The sequence below is a fragment of the Microtus oregoni genome, unplaced genomic scaffold, assembly GCF_018167655.1.
Source record: "Microtus oregoni isolate MIOR12 unplaced genomic scaffold, Mior012 000114F_ref0000099, whole genome shotgun sequence".
NCBI lineage: Eukaryota > Metazoa > Chordata > Mammalia > Rodentia > Cricetidae > Microtus > Microtus oregoni.
The window spans coordinates 1,003,831-1,019,078 of NW_024544743.1; the positions used below are offsets into that span (position 1 = coordinate 1,003,831).

Consider the following 15,248-nt stretch of genomic DNA (forward strand, 5'->3'; position numbering starts at 1 on the left):
ATAATATATATATACATACACACACACACAAGTGTATATATGTACACACACATCTTCCCAAAAGGACATTGGCAGTACAGGGCAGCAGGGTTTCACTGTGTCTGCTGGGCAAAGACCTTTCTGCCTTCCTTCAGTTTCTGTGCCACAGCAACAAGGGTCGCAGGCAGAAGTGCGTAGTGACCTGAAGCTCGGTGGTGCAACCTCCACATGTATCAGGGCTCAGTGAAGGGGTGAGCTGACTTGCTGACTTTTGCTCCAGGCTTCGGCCAGGCATTTAAGTGTTGTAGCATCTAGAAGAAAAACCCTTCTAGATGGGTTTAATTTCCTAGTGGTCTTAAGATTGTGCAGAGACCCAAACATTTACCCTGACTTCTCTGATTCCTCCATCCGTCTCATTCCTGGTCTTTGCTGGCAGATAGGTGACCATTCTCATGTCTTGAACTGGACTCCAGCACATAGTCTTTTGTTGCGTGGAGGACTTCCGAGGCAGGAGATTGACTGAGTCGGGTGAGAGGCGCACTATCTGGACAGTAACGTGCACTCAGCGCGGCAGTTGCGCATCTGGTGCTGGAGCATGCCTGAAGCGCAGTTCCTGGTGAGAGCGTGGCATTGGGATTGTGTTACTGGACCTTTGCATCTGAGTGTGCTGGGCTTCTTCTCCCCGCGCGGTGGCACCAGAGCCCTCGGAAGTGTCAGGCACTGCGGCGCATCTACCGGATTCCCTTTTAAATGACTGCGGATATGCAGGCATTCAGAGCCGCAAATGGTGAGAAGAGGCTCAGACCTGGCTTGCGAATGGCCCATGGCGGTCATTTAATTGCACCCGCACAGCAGTTACGGTTTGTCACTCGACCCTCCGGAATCGCCTCAAGTGTCCCCAGTGAGACTCCAGGGCGCTGCCAGAGCCCGGCCTCTTGATAGCTGGAAGCACATCCTGCTGGGGGCAGCGCGGGCTCAGGGTACACGTTCGCGCACATGCGCGCGCGCACATGAACACGCGCAAGGTACGGCCGGGCAGGGAACTGGGGCTTGGGTGCCCCGCGTGGGGGTGGGTGTCGTGGGGAATGAAGCTGTGATCTTCGAATGGCTGCATCCTGCCAGGTTAAGGAATAAGAGAAGATGACGCGGAGCCGCCTACTCCACAGGCCAGGGTCGGTGCAGAGCATTTGGGGAACCCGCTGCACGGCAGGCGCGCTCCCTTCCCCATGCTGGGCTCTTTCTATGGCGCAAATGGCTGGAGAAAGGCCCGTCAGAGCTACACTTGTGTCTGCAGGCTCCGTTCTTTAGGCAAAAATCCCGTCAGGGAGAGCTTTGGAACCACCCACCCCTAAATAGGTGGTCCGGAACCGGGCACCGGTCCTTGGTTGCCAACGCACCTCATTATATATTTATTTTCGTGTGGGGGGTGTAGCTTGCCTTTTCTATATTTTGGGACTAGCTTGCTTTCCCTTTTGAGCAGGGTGGGAAAGGAGAACGCAGCGGGGAGGGAGAGGGAAAGGCAGGATTCCTACAATAAGAATCAGCGCATTTTTCAGAGCCTAACCAAGACTGGCTTCCATTTCAAAAACCGGGAGCTAGCCTCTACTGCGGTATGGAAGAGATGTAAGAATTAGGGATCAAGGAAGCATCCAGCGGCGCAACGCTGCGTTTCAGAGGTACCTGGGTCTAAAGGGACACACACACACACACACACACACACACACACACCATACACAACACACATACGCGTGCACGCACGCACACACGCACACATGCACACCCGCACAACTATCCCGCCAAGGTGTGTGCGTGCGCGCGAGTGTGAACTCCCACATGCTGCTGTCTGCGCCTAGCCGCTAGCACCAAGCCTCCTCCTCCCTGCTCGTCCCCAGATTCCCTCCCCTCCGCCTTGCTTTTGTCTGGAGGGTGCTATGCTATTCGTGTGTGTGTGTGTGTGTGTGTGTGTGTGCGTGCGTGTGTGTTTTTGGATTTCATACTAATTTTCTGGAGTTTCTGCCCCTGCTCTGCGTCAGCCCTCACGTCACTTCGCCAGCAGTAGCAGAGGCGGCGGCGGCAGCGGGTTAGAGCCCAGTTGCTGCTGCTGCTGCTGCTGTTGCTGCTGCGCTCTGATCCCTGCGCTTGGGGCCGGAGGCCGGGTGAGCCTCACGGACAGTCCTCCGTGGCCTCGGCCGGCACTGTCCCTCTGCCGCAGTTGCTCCCCAGGTGGGACGTGCCACGCCACCTGCCCGCTCCCCCCCCCCCTTCCCGCGCCCAGCGGCCGGGGAGGATTCTGCAGCATCATTGGGGCCCCGTCGCCGCTGCAGGCTCCGAGTCCTCTTTAGAGGGTCCTTGGCTTGGCCTGTGCCATGGGATCTGCTCTCAAAGACCCTTTCCCGACCTCTCCTGCCTCGGCTTCAGGCTTGGAGGGAGGGCGGGCACACTGGGGGGCCACCGCGGGGCAAGTTGATTCCGGGGCGGGAGCTGGGCACTTAAACATCCATTCTACAGGCTTGGGTCTGGTGGGGGTGAGGAGAGCGCGGACGGACTGTGTCCCAGTTGATGGTGTGTAATCACTAAGCTTGGTCTCATCCCTGTCTGTTTGTCCTCCAGCCCTGAGGTGCGCACCGATATCCGTGCCGGTTTAGCGGTTCTGCGACCCAAAGAGTCCAGGGAGATCCACCGTGTGGTGCCTGGCGTGTAGGACCATGCAGCCGCCCTGTGGCTTGGAGCAGCGGCCCGCGATGTCCCGGCCACTGTGAACCCTTTGGCCTGCGCCAACCTGCTCAACCCAGACAGGCTCAATCTCTGGTACACTCCACTCCACGGGAGGCCACCGGCACCGAGCAGCAAGAGGGCGCAGGAAAGGCCTCCCCCCTCCGGCGGGGGACGCCAGGCTCAGCGTAGGGACAAGCACTCCGGACTGATTGGCACTGGCGGCGAGGGATGTCGCCCTGGCCGAGGTGGCATGGACCCGCCATGGCGCGGCTCTGGGGCTTATGTTGGCTGGCTGTGGGCTTCTGGAGGGCCTCTCTCGCCTGCCCCATGTCCTGCAAATGCAGTGCCTCTAGGATCTGGTGTACGGAGCCTTCTCCTGGCATCGTGGCGTTTCCAAGGTTGGAACCTAACAGTGTCGACCCGGAGAACATCACTGAAATGTGAGTTCCGTGTACTTTTTCTTCTTTCTGTCCTCCACTTCAGGGCTTAGGCAGGTATATACCCCCCCCCCCCCCCCCCCCCCCCGGTGTGGATGCCTTCCCAAGCATTGTAAGACGAGAGACCACAGGGATAGCATTTGTCAGTTACCTGTCCGGTTCACTGGTTTATACCAGCTGGTGAAGAGCGACACTAAGATTCCATATATAGAGAAATATAACCATAAATGCATGTATATTCTGTCTCCACGTGCATCTCATTGCAAAGTTCTGAAGGGTGTGTGTTTGGCTGTCCATACATGAGAATTATAGTGGAACATTCTTGTTTGGTCAAATACTGTGTGTGCTGTGTTAGTTTCAGCAATATTTACCAGAAAGGAGGCTAAAATCATGGACTTTCAGAAACCGGTGGAAGGAAATGAGGCTCTCTTCCTTGACGCCTTTTCCTAAGCTTTGGGGTTTGACCACTTCCCCTTTTGGGATCATCTATCTGATTTTGCTGGGGTGATTGCTTGCAGGGACGCTCTGAGGATGCGCCGAAAGAGGAGAAGTTCTGAGTGTCGAAAAGCACTCGCTCAAAAGAGAAAATGTGATCATGGGAACCTAAAAGCCTGGGCTGATTTAATTTGGACTTGACTTCTCAGAGATATGATTTTGAGACCATTTGGATTATAAATCTTAATTGCCCGTTGAATAATTCTCTAGGACTAGACGGGATGGCAAGGCAAAGCCGTGTGTACTCTAATGGATGGTAGCTTTAGCCTCAGATCTTCCTGTCCCTAGAAAGGTTACAGTTTGTCCCAGCTTGATGGAGAAGCAGAGACATGTATTTCTTTTCTTTCTGTTGGATGTCTTGTGACAAATACACTCCAAGCAGGAGCTCAACATTCCTTTCTCCTGATTCCGAGGTCACCTGCGTTCCCTCTCCCAGCAGTTTTGGCATTTTATGTCTCATGAACACAAGGTTTTATTCATCTGGGTAGCGGATTATAAAGCTAAGTTTCCTGGGTGATCGTCACAGTGTTTGAGACTGAGAAAGGCAGCCCTGAAAGTAGGGCTTGGGCTGTGGCCTTCCGGTTGGCGAGTGCGCATGCACCCCCTCCCCCCAATGTACAACAGTGTTTTCTGCCAACGCGTCTGCCAATGCCAAAGGCATAGGATAACCTGTTTTGGTTTTTTTAATGTAAGCTAGAGTCCTTTCTAATTTTGCTGTTCTGCTGAAGGTGACAACGCTTTAGAACTCGGGTGGAAGGAAATGACAGCAGAGTGGAGTGTGCAGGCCTGGCATAGCTGAGCCCGATCAGTGAACAGCTGAGTCCAGGGGCTGGGTTCCCAGTCTTTGACAATTCCAGCATCCCAGTGGGAGCGTAGGGTGGGTATGGCCCCAGCAAAGCCTGCCCAAGGCTGGGCTTGTCTGAAGAGCCTGTGGCCTTTCTCAGAACCCTTGCCTTTCCGAAGGCAGATGTCGGTTAGATGGAGGGGCCTTGTGGAACTTACAGCATTTCTGGTGCTGGGAGACCAAGAAGGTACATTTACACAGCTGAATACTGTAGCTTTTTAAAAATTCGATGATAGACATTGAATGAGGAGAGAATTGAGACATAGTGCTTGATTTTCAAGTCAGTTGTTTACACTAACATTTTAAGCTTGAAAAAAGAAAGAAAGAAAAGTATCTCTAAGTTAAAGAAAGAAAGAAAAGTATCTCTAAGTTAAAAGAGCACTACTGTCAACTTTCCAGAGCTTTCTGCCTGATGAGCACATGAAATCAACAGTTTGGATGGAGCATTCTAGGTTTCTTTCTTCTGGATGATGTTACTCCTTTTCTATGCGAAGGCAGCTTCCTTTTTTTTTTTTTTAATATTTACTAAAGCCACAGTCATTCATTCTATGGTGATACCCCGGTTCCTAATCTAGTCTGATGTTTCTCCCTCCGGTTTGAAAACCCATTGGTAGGGGACTGAGAACTGTGTGTGGCTGAGGATTCAGGATGCAGGAGAAGGCTGGTGAAACCCATCAGGCTGAGGAGCCACAAGGTCTACTTATCCCCTCCGTGGTGCTTGCACCTACCTATGGCACACTGAGCATCTTCTTCTGTAAAATGTACCGCAATACTTCTTTGGAAAGGACCAATTATTTTGAACTCAGTATCAGGAGTTGACTTAGTTTCATCCTCAGCCTTAATACAGCACATCTGTGTGCCCTTTCTTACACGAGAGCATTTGTTTGAACAACTCGGCCAGAGGATACTAGCTAAAGTTGGAACTGAATTGCATGCTTTAAAGACTTTGTAATTTGGTCCAGCACTATCCCTAATATAGTCTGGGCCAGCACTTGAGTTTACCAGCCTATCCCTAAAGTTACGTGTTTCTGGCCTTTGAAAACGGGAATGATACCTGTAATCTGCCTTCACAACTTGCTAAAGCAACAGCTGACTACATATATTGAAAGATAATGTGTCCTTTTTAGTGTCTGTATTTTCAACCATGGTGTGTGCCCTGTAGGGTTCTCTCTAGAGAAATGTCAGAATATTTTGAAAATATACGCATAGATTAGCTAACAGGTAGGACGCCGTGTTTGTTCAGAGTTGAAGTCAGCTCGACTCTATGATGTCAGAGCCATTGTTTGAACCTATTTTATTAGAAATCTTGGTGTCACAGCATGTCTGTGACATTCTTTCTCAGCTGAGCTCATCTGCCTAGATCCGTATTTCTTTGTGAGGATCAGTAACGTATGCTCTGCGTCCCATTGCCAAGTGGCAGCTACTGATGTCTGTACACGGTTAATACCACGGTGGTGCTAAATTCACTTTTCAAACAGTAGTGATGTCACATGTCAGTGCAGTGTTGCTGGGATTATGGCCATCTAGGTTTCCACATTGTGGCCGGGGACAATTCTGTATTCTGTCAACATTGTGTCAAATGCCCACGTGAATTGCAAAGGGCAATGTTAAGTCTCATCCAAGTGTTAGGTAAAAGGCACAGTTAAGCTTGCCATCTTAATTTACAGCTAAAACCAGTTTACCTTGGTAAACTTTTGTTTTTCAATGTCCAGGTCCATAGCATTCAGCAATCCACATTGTGGGAGCCATGCGTTTTAACATGGCATGTGTTTATGGTGGCCAGTAGGGATCCTTTTCCGGACTTCTTGAGTGGTATTCTCTGAACTGGGAGCAATGATTTGAACCAAGTCTAATATTCCTTTCTCCTAGCACAACATAAGTAGAATTCACAGCTTCTATTGCCAGCCCGTCTATGTGCATTTTACCATCGCCTGGTTAAGCACAGGAATGCTGTGCCATTAATACATTGATTTTGGCCCTGGTATACCTTAATAAGCTTTGCTATTGCAATTAATTGTGTTTAAAACATCCTGGCATTCTCAAAAATTCAGCCAAAGACATCAATGTGGTATCCACTCGGCAGCTCCTCCACTGATGATTCTAGAACTTCGGGACTCAGTTTTTCAGTGTTTCGTTTAGAGTGTGGTTGCACAAGTCACACTGGGCTTTTTTGATAACTGCAAACTTATTCATTTCTAAGACAGTCTGCAAGCCGGAGGTGAAACCTTGCTGTCCACATAGTGGAGGTGTGTCCATCCCTTGGCTCAGCACAACTGTTTGGAGTCTTTTGAGTTTCACACCTTCAATCCCGTTCTGTTGTGCTGGGTAAAAGGCCCCGTGACCCTTGTGACCCGACTCTCTCCCACCTCCCATCATTGGATGTCCAGGAAAATGTGTTTGATTTTCTTCTCTGAAAAGTGATACTTCCTTATGGGAATTCAGAGTGCCTGGAGTCAAGAGAAGAGCTGGCTTATATATTGTTACAAGCAAGGGGTAGGAGGTTGAAGCAAAGTGATCCTAGCTCCCTCAAGCTGCCTGTAGGTCTGTTTAAGGTCATTTGCTGCTTCCAGCCCATAAACCTTTCGTTGCATCTCTTTCAGAGTTGTTGACTAGGGTGAAGAGTTGGCTGAGCAGCTGATGGTTGAGCCTCTTTCCCCTTAGGGAGAATCCATTTGATCTCTGAGATATTTTTTTTTTTTTGCATTAAGTAGCAAGCCATTTCCCTGGTTTGAACTTATTGCTTATATATTAAGGAGAACAATATTATCAACCTTTACTGGGGACCATATACTGCCATCATCTTTAGGCCACCTTGGTTCTTCTTCATTGCTGGAATGTTTCTTGTAAACAAAAGCCATGAAGTAGAATATGGCATTGTATCTGCCATCCCTTTAAGCAATGTCAATATCTAGTTCCTCTTGATGACTGTAAATTAGTAAGGGGATACAGGATAGAAGATATTATTTATAGATGGCAGAATTTTTGTTTGGCCTGTATGTGCATGTGAGTATGTGGGGTGAGGGAGAGAGAGAGAAACAGAGAGAGGGAAAGGGAGGGAGAGAGAGCACAAAAGAGCCTAGAACCATAGATTCTAGTTGCTTGGTCATTTTTCATGATCTACTTTGTCAAGCTATTTTAAAATACAAATCTCAGCCTGCTGCCCCACATGGCAGAGACCCGAGCATGAAGGCAGCCTGATAATTTTAGCCCCACGTTTGATTGCTGGTCGATCTCCATTAAAAAGGCAAAGATCCCACACCATCAGGATTCCCCCCACCACTTACTACACTCTCTAGAGTGTTCGAGAGATTGGGAAATCATAAATATTGATCTGGAGATGAGTGCACGAATATTCCCGAAGTTATCACTTCTCTCCGAAGAGAGACAGCGTGCGGACACTAAGTTCTTTCTGCAGGTGTCATAGAGACAGGAAGTGTGACTTTTGGGGTCCCACCCCAGACTTTACTACCTGGTTATCCTGTCTTGAGGACTCTGGCCTCCTTGTAAGTGGAGAGTTTTGCTTTTAATGCTCAGACAAGCTTCTCCTGACTTTACAGCTCCCGGAAGCTTCAGCTAGGGCCCGGGGACTACAGTCCTGGCATCAGCAGTAGAAGAAGAGGGTGCCTGGTGACTCTCTGAAAATCTTTATGTCAGAGTGTGGCATGGGCCTGTCTTGTTCTGAATTTCCCAAAACTATGTCTTTTAAAATGTGAGCTGCTGGGGGCTGGAGAGATGGCTCAGTGGTTAAGAGCATTGCCTGCTCTTCCAAAGGTCATGAGTTCAATTCCCAGCAACCACATGGTAGCTCACAACCATCTGTAATGAGGTTTGGTGCCCTCTTCTGGCCTGCACACACACACACACAGACAGAATATTGTATACATAATAAATAAATAAATATTTAAAATGTGAGCTGCTAACCTGGCATGGCGGTGCTGGTCTAATGAGACGGGGAGGCATGGCCAGGGTTCAGAAAGGCTGCTTCACATCAAGACCACAGGAGGAGAAGGGGCCCTAGAGCCTCCATTCCCCTTTTTGCAAAATCCCTACTGTCTTGCAGGAATAAGAAGTTCTGTCTCCTTGCATCCAAGCCAGCATTGTGGCCTCTCTACTGGGGACCACTCCTCAGTTCTTTGTCTTCAGACAGAGGCCTAATTCCAGGTCACTGTTAGAGAATTTTTAGCAATGGGAAGACAAGCTTGGGGTGGCTTTTTCTGCACAAACACATTCTATGTGAGATAATGTAATTAAAGAGGCTCGGGCCATTACAGATTCCAAAGCAATGACTCTACCTTCGCATGGGAAGACATGCCTTTTTGTGTTGAACTTACACTGGAGAAAGCATAGCTGCATATACAGTCCCCTTTATTACACAGCTCTTCACAAAATGGGGCTACAAAGAAAAGTCCTCATGACTTGGCCCAGATGAGGAATGCCAAATGGACCGGTGTGGTGGGCTGATACCGGAGAGTAGCACAGAACCCAGAACAGAAAGACATCTTTGTCACAGTCGGGGCCGGCAGCCCTTTATATAGTCTGCTAGCTCCCATGACAGACCTGTGGCCCGAGAGTACTGATTTCTCCTTCCCTGACCTGTCTTCCACCTGTCTTTCCCAATGCTCTAAGACAGCAGACCCAGCTCCACAGCCCAGCCACTGAGCAAACCTCAGGGTCCACTTAGCTGCTCTCCTTCATGTTGTCACATCAGAACGCTCCAGTGAGAAAACTCCTCTAAGACAGGGCTCAGGTTTCCCATGGGATGTTACCTGAGATGGAGCTGATGGGCTCTCGCCCTGAAGTAGGTGAGGACTTTGACGGTCTATGAGGGGCTGCCAGACTCACCTGTCTGCCCAGTGCTTTGATGGAGTAGGGCGTAGTTAGGGATGGAACCCCAGTGAACCCCAGGCCTCAGTCTCTTCAACTGCAGTTGCCTGGATTTGGTTTTCAGAACTCAGGCAAAAGATTTCTGGAGATTTGAATAAATGTTCATGGCGCCATGGTGGGGGAAGGGGTCGACCTATATTTCTCCCCATTCTCCCCTCGCACCCCCTCTTTCATTTAGCTTCTTTGCAGTCTGTTAAGAGATACATTATTTAGGTGACTTCAATAATTTTGAATATTCTTATATAGGGAATAAGACTGTTAATTACACTCTATTTAGAGTTCCTTTTCTATGTCAAATAAAGGTCACTTAGCTGTTAGATCCCCAACCTTTCCTGCAGTCTTTGTGCATACCCGTACACCCCAATGATATTCGCGTAGCACCCTGTGACTATGCCTAGGTAAATCTCTGCTAAACATGGGCTCTGTGTGGTCCTTCAGGTTGAGTTATAGTGGTTTATGAAACTCCTGGCAATGGAAGGTTAGCTGCATTAAGTTACTCTTTTAATTTCATTTCAATCATTGCCCTATTGGCTTGCCCATGACCTGGCGGGGCATCTCCGAGCAGAGTTTGTAAATGTTAGTTTCTTTTCTGTGTCTCTGATGATTGTTCAACACAAACAGAGACTGATCTGAAGCAAAGGATGCTGGGATTTGCCTTTTCACATGACTTGTGAATTACAGTGCAATTTTAAAGGGTAAGATCAGAAAAAAAATGTTTTTAAAAGGATGAGAGAGCAAGATGGCTCAGTAGGTAAGGTGACTTGCCACCACGCCTGAGGTCCTGAGTTTGATCCCTAAGACCATGGATAGAACTGTCTCCTGCCAGCTGTCCTCTGAACTTCACACACACACAAGCACATATACACATACAGTTACACGCACATGTCTGTACACAAGCACAAATAAGTAAATAAATGAATATTTAAATTATCAATATTTAAATGAAAATATTTCAAAATGAAAATATTTCAAAAGCCTATTGCTACAGGGTTTGTTTCTACTTCATGGACCCCAGAGTCCCTTGCTGTGAGAGGGGTATCACAGCCAAATGTGACTCTTGCTCGCTGTGCACAGGCCGCATTCGGTATCACAGCCGAATGTGATGCTTGCTTGCTGTACACAGGCCGCATTCTTTGCTGAAGTTGCCTTACTCATTTGTTATATGTGAGCAAGAGAGCTTGACATGGTGACCTTTAAATTCCCTGGCATGGTATGATTAAAAAATAAAAATAAAACACAACCAAGCACCTCTCTCCAAAACAAACAGACTCGGTTGAGGAAATGGCTCCATGATAGAAGGCACACCTTGTGTGTCAAGGCTCTAGGCTCAATCACCAGTACCACAAAACACCCAGGAACCACCCCACCCACCAACAAACTGCCTAAATAACCACACAACCACACAGCCACCCGCCCAACCAGCCACCCACCCATCCAACTGCCCAGCCCACTGACAAACTGCCTAAATCCCCCCCCCCACACAACCACCCACCCAACCAGCCACCCACCCATCCAATTACCCAGCCCACTGACAAACTGCCTAAATCCCCCCCCCCCACACAACCACCCACCCAACCAGCCACCCACCTATCCAACTACCCAGTCCACCGACAATCTGCCTCAATCACCCCCACCCACACAACCACACAGCCACCCACCCAACCAGCCACCCACCCATCCAACTGCCCAGCCCATCGACAAACTGCCTAAATTCCCCCACCCACACAACCAGTCAACCGAAGAGAAAACCCCAAACAAGCCAACCAACCGCAGTTACTGTTCAGTTGGATCCAGTGTCACTTCAAAGGTGTCTGAGGACCTCCTCTCTGGTGCCACAGGAGGTTTCGTATCCCTTGTCCTATGACTGGATGCTTATGCCCACCCCTAGATTTATATGTTGACATTGAATCCCTGAAACAGTGATGCCAGGAGGTGGCAGACCCTTTGTGAACAGAATGAGCACCGTTTCGAAAGAGACTTTTGAGAGCTCAGCTGTTCTCTCTACAATGTGAAGACACATATAGAAGGTGCCACATGTGATAAATAGGCCCCATTAGACACAGCATCTGCTGGGACCTTGCTCTTGGCCTTGCCAGCCTTCAGACTATGAGCAATAAACTTCTGCTGTCAAAAATGACTTATTCGCTCACACTCTGTAGCAGTCCAAGCTGACAAGAACACCTGGGTGCTTTGGCACGTTCCTTTGTGGCTTTGCAACTCCTTCTTATGTCTGTGGTACTTTTCATCCCCTCCTCATGTTCCCAGGACACAGAAAGAACGACACAGATAGACAGACAGACAGACAGACACACACACACACACACACACACACACACACACACACACACAGTGGGGATCTGGTGGCAAATGCTAATGGATTGGGAGGAATCTTGCTTTGTCGCTCTTCCTGCATAGAAGATCACCATTCTTCCAGCTGGACTTGGGCTGAAAGAAGTTAACACAGAAAATGGGTAACAGAGCCTGGTCTAAGTAGAAGGAGCCCTCTACAGGAAGATGGTATTTGGATTTTGACAACCTTTGCATGAGGTCTGACCTCAAGGGTCCTTGTGCTGGAACCTCAGTCCCCATGTATGTTATAGAGAATCGGTGGGGTCTTAGAGGCAGAACCTAGTGAGAGCTGAATAGACCATGGGGCCTGTAGCTCACGAATGAACTGAGGGTTTTTGGAGGTACTCTGGTTGGGGGAGTGAGTCAGGTGGCATGTTTCCTTGTTTTCATTACAATGAAAGTGGGTTGCTGTAAGACATGTCCCCATGTCTCCTCCAGTTCTGTTCTGCATGGCCGTCATGAGACCATGCAGTCACTTTTGCCAAGCACTTGGCTTTGGAGAACTGCAAACAAAATCTGCTCAGCCTCAGGTGTGTTTGTTACAGCAGAGAAAGCAACCTCCAAGGCATGTTGAAACTATAAGAGGGAGTGAGATGGTCTGGACCCTTCAGAATCCTGGGTTCATCAAAGCAACATTGGGTTTGGGATGCTGTGACCATCTGACTCTTAACAGCTTCAATGTTGAACCTAGAAGTAGGGACTTAGATGGATGATAACCCCTAAAAGACTCTTGCTTCTGATCTGTCAGTCATACACCGGCACTTCCTTTTCTTGTTCTGATATTTAGTCTTTTTATTTTTATTTATTTATTTATTAAAGATTTCTGTCTCTTCCCCGTCACCGCCTCCCATTTCCCTCCCCCTCCCCCAATCAAGTTCCCCTCCCTCGTCAGCCCAAAGAGCAATCAGGGTTCCCTGCCCTGTGGGAAGTCCAAGGACCACCCACCTCCATCCAGGTCTAGTAAGGTGAGCATCCAAACTGCCTAGGCTCCCAGAAAGCCAGTACGTGCAGTAGGATCAAAAACCCATTGCCATTGTTCTTGAGTTCTCAGTAGTCCTCATTGTCCGCTATGTTCAGCGAGTCCGGTTTTATCCCAGTCTTTTTCAGACCCAGGCCAGCTGGCCTTGGTGAGTTCCCGATAGAACATCCCCATTGTCTCAGTGTGTGGGTGCACCCCTCGCGGTCCTGAGTTCCTTGCTCGTGCTCTCTCTCCTTTTGCTCCTGATTTGGACCTTGAGATTTTTGTCCGGTGCTCCAATGTGGGTCTCTTTCTCTGTCTCCTTTCATCGCCTGATGAAGGTTAATATTCAGGAGGATGCCTATATGTTTTTCTTTGGGTTCTCCTTCTTATTTAACAGAGCCTGTTGTGGTACTGTGGGTGGCTAGGTAACAGGATTCTGTTGTGTAGGCTTTCTCCAAGTCACCCTCAAGTCAGCTCTCTGTTGCACTGGACAGTATCCTTCCTGTGGATCCTCACCAAGATAATTGGGATCCTCTGACCCCTCCCAGAGAGAGATAACATTCTGACTGAACATGTACCATCGTCCTGAATTTTGAGTGCTTACTCTAGCTAGCTCAAGTGTTGATATCTAATCTCGCTGCTCTATGTTTATTGACGGCATTTTTGACACGTCTGGTCTACTGTGGATGAGGCTTTGGAGTGTTCCTAGCTCACTTGTCTCTTTGGTTACCTTCTGTGAGGATGATGATGGAGGACACCACATCAACAAGGATCAAATCATAGCTTCCCGCTCATTAAACTCTTTTATTAGGGCTAAAGAGTCTCCCCAGGTGTTGTTGGGGACAGTATAGTGCAGCTAAACATGCTAAGAATCCTGCCCCACCAAAGTTGGATCTCAAAACTGATCTAATCTGCTGTCATATGTGTCTCTCCACCCCTGCCCTCTCCACAACCTTCCTGATGGAAATTCTTAAACTGTAACACTCTGCCCTGATCTGGGGACATCCTAGAAGAACATGGCTTTGTTGCCATTTCCTTCTTGAAACACTTTTCCCCTGGGTCATGGGTCACATGGTGTTCTATCTCTAGCTGCTGCCCTTGGGCCTTTCTTGTGGATTCATCTTCTAGTTCTCCATTAAAAGTTGATATCCCTGAAGTTTTGACCACAGATGCGTCTGTTCCTGGGGTGCTCCATCCTCAGGCACAGCATCGGCTGCCTTCTTCATGCTAATGAAATCTCATCCACGTTCTCACGAACTTTCAGTGATCATCTTTGGGTCTGTGAGCTCAGTGTTACTGAACACTCCCTCTGGATATGCAATAGTGTATGGCACTCAGCACTTACAAATTAAATTCATGGTCAGTGTCCCTAAACCATCTGCAGGGTCCCCTACCCTTGACAGATGATGCCACACCCACTTGGGATCACAGGCCAGAAACCTGGGTCTCTCTTCCTTTACATTCCTGTAGTCATTCTTTTATCAGCTCAACTCAAGCATTTCTTTCCCTTTTTTTCAGCTTAATTCCTTTTGTTTTTTTCTTTTTTTATTGTTTTTATTGAGCTATATATTTTTCTCTGCTTCCCTCCCTTCCTCCCCCCTCTTCTTTTACCCGCTCCAAAGGTCCCCATGCTCCCAATTTACTCAGGAAATCTTGTCTTTTTCTACTTCCCATGTAGATTAGATCCATGTATGTTTCTCTTAGGGTCCTCTTTGCTGTCTAGGTTCTCTGAGATTGTGAATTGTAGGCTTGTTTTTCTTTGTTTTATGTCTAAAAGCCACTTATAAGTGGGTAAATATGATATTTGCCTTTCTGGGTCTGGGTTACCTCACTTGATATGATGTTTTCTAGTTCCATCCATTTGCCCACAAACTTCAAGATGTCATTTTTTTCTGCTGTGTAGTATTCCATTGTGTAAATATACCACATTTTTCTTATCTATTCTTCAGTTGAGGGGCATTTAGATTGTTTCCAGGTTTTGGCTATGATGAACAATGCTGCTATCAACATAGTTGAGCTCATGTCCTTGTGGCACGATTGAGCATCCTTTGGATATATACCCAAAAGTGGTATTACTGGGTCTTGAGGAAGGTTGTTTCCTAATTTTCTGAGAAATTGCCACACTGACATCCAAAGGGGTTGTCCCAGCTTGCATTCCCACCAGCAATGCAGAAGTGTTCCCTTTTCCCCGCAACCTCTCCAGCATAAGTTGTAATCAGTGTTTTTGATCTTGGCTATTCTTACAGGTGTAAGATGGAATCTCAGAGTTGTTTTGATTTGCATTTCTCTAATGACTAAGGTTGTTGAGCATTTCCTTAAGTATCTGTCAGCCATTTTAGATTCCTCTATTGAGAGTTCTCTGTTTAGGTCTGTACCCCATTTTTTTTATTGGATTATTTGTTCTTTTGATGATCAGTTTCTTGAGTTCTTTGTATATTTTTGAGATCAGCCCTCTGTCTGATGTGGGGTTAGTGAAGATCTTCTCCTATTCTGTAGGCTGCTGTTTTGTCTTATTGACCATGTTCTTTGCTTTACAGAAGCCTCTCGGTTTCAGGAGGTCCCATTTATTAATTGTTTTTCTCAG

The 15,248-nt window shown here is 47.9% G+C and overlaps 1 protein-coding gene across 6 annotated transcripts in view; it reads left to right on the forward strand.

Annotated features, from left to right (window-relative positions):
• Positions 1 to 753: 753 nt before the first annotated feature.
• Positions 754 to 15,248, forward strand: part of LOC121443890 (BDNF/NT-3 growth factors receptor-like) — a 330,682-nt gene continuing 316,187 nt past the window's right edge. For 2 of the 6 annotated variants that reach the window (XR_005973721.1, XM_041645639.1), the window contains exons 1-2: positions 1,933 to 2,202; positions 2,590 to 3,134. Coding sequence is in view for 5 of the 6 variants with exons in the window: in XM_041645639.1 (XP_041501573.1) it covers positions 2,923 to 3,134 (212 nt within the window). In the remaining variant the exon portion in view is untranslated. Of the gene's footprint in view, positions 1,005 to 1,058; positions 1,152 to 1,518; positions 1,656 to 1,932; positions 2,203 to 2,589; positions 3,135 to 15,248 lie in introns of those variants that run through there. The other 4 variants (XM_041645640.1, XM_041645641.1, XM_041645642.1 and 1 more) reach the window with 4 other exon arrangements.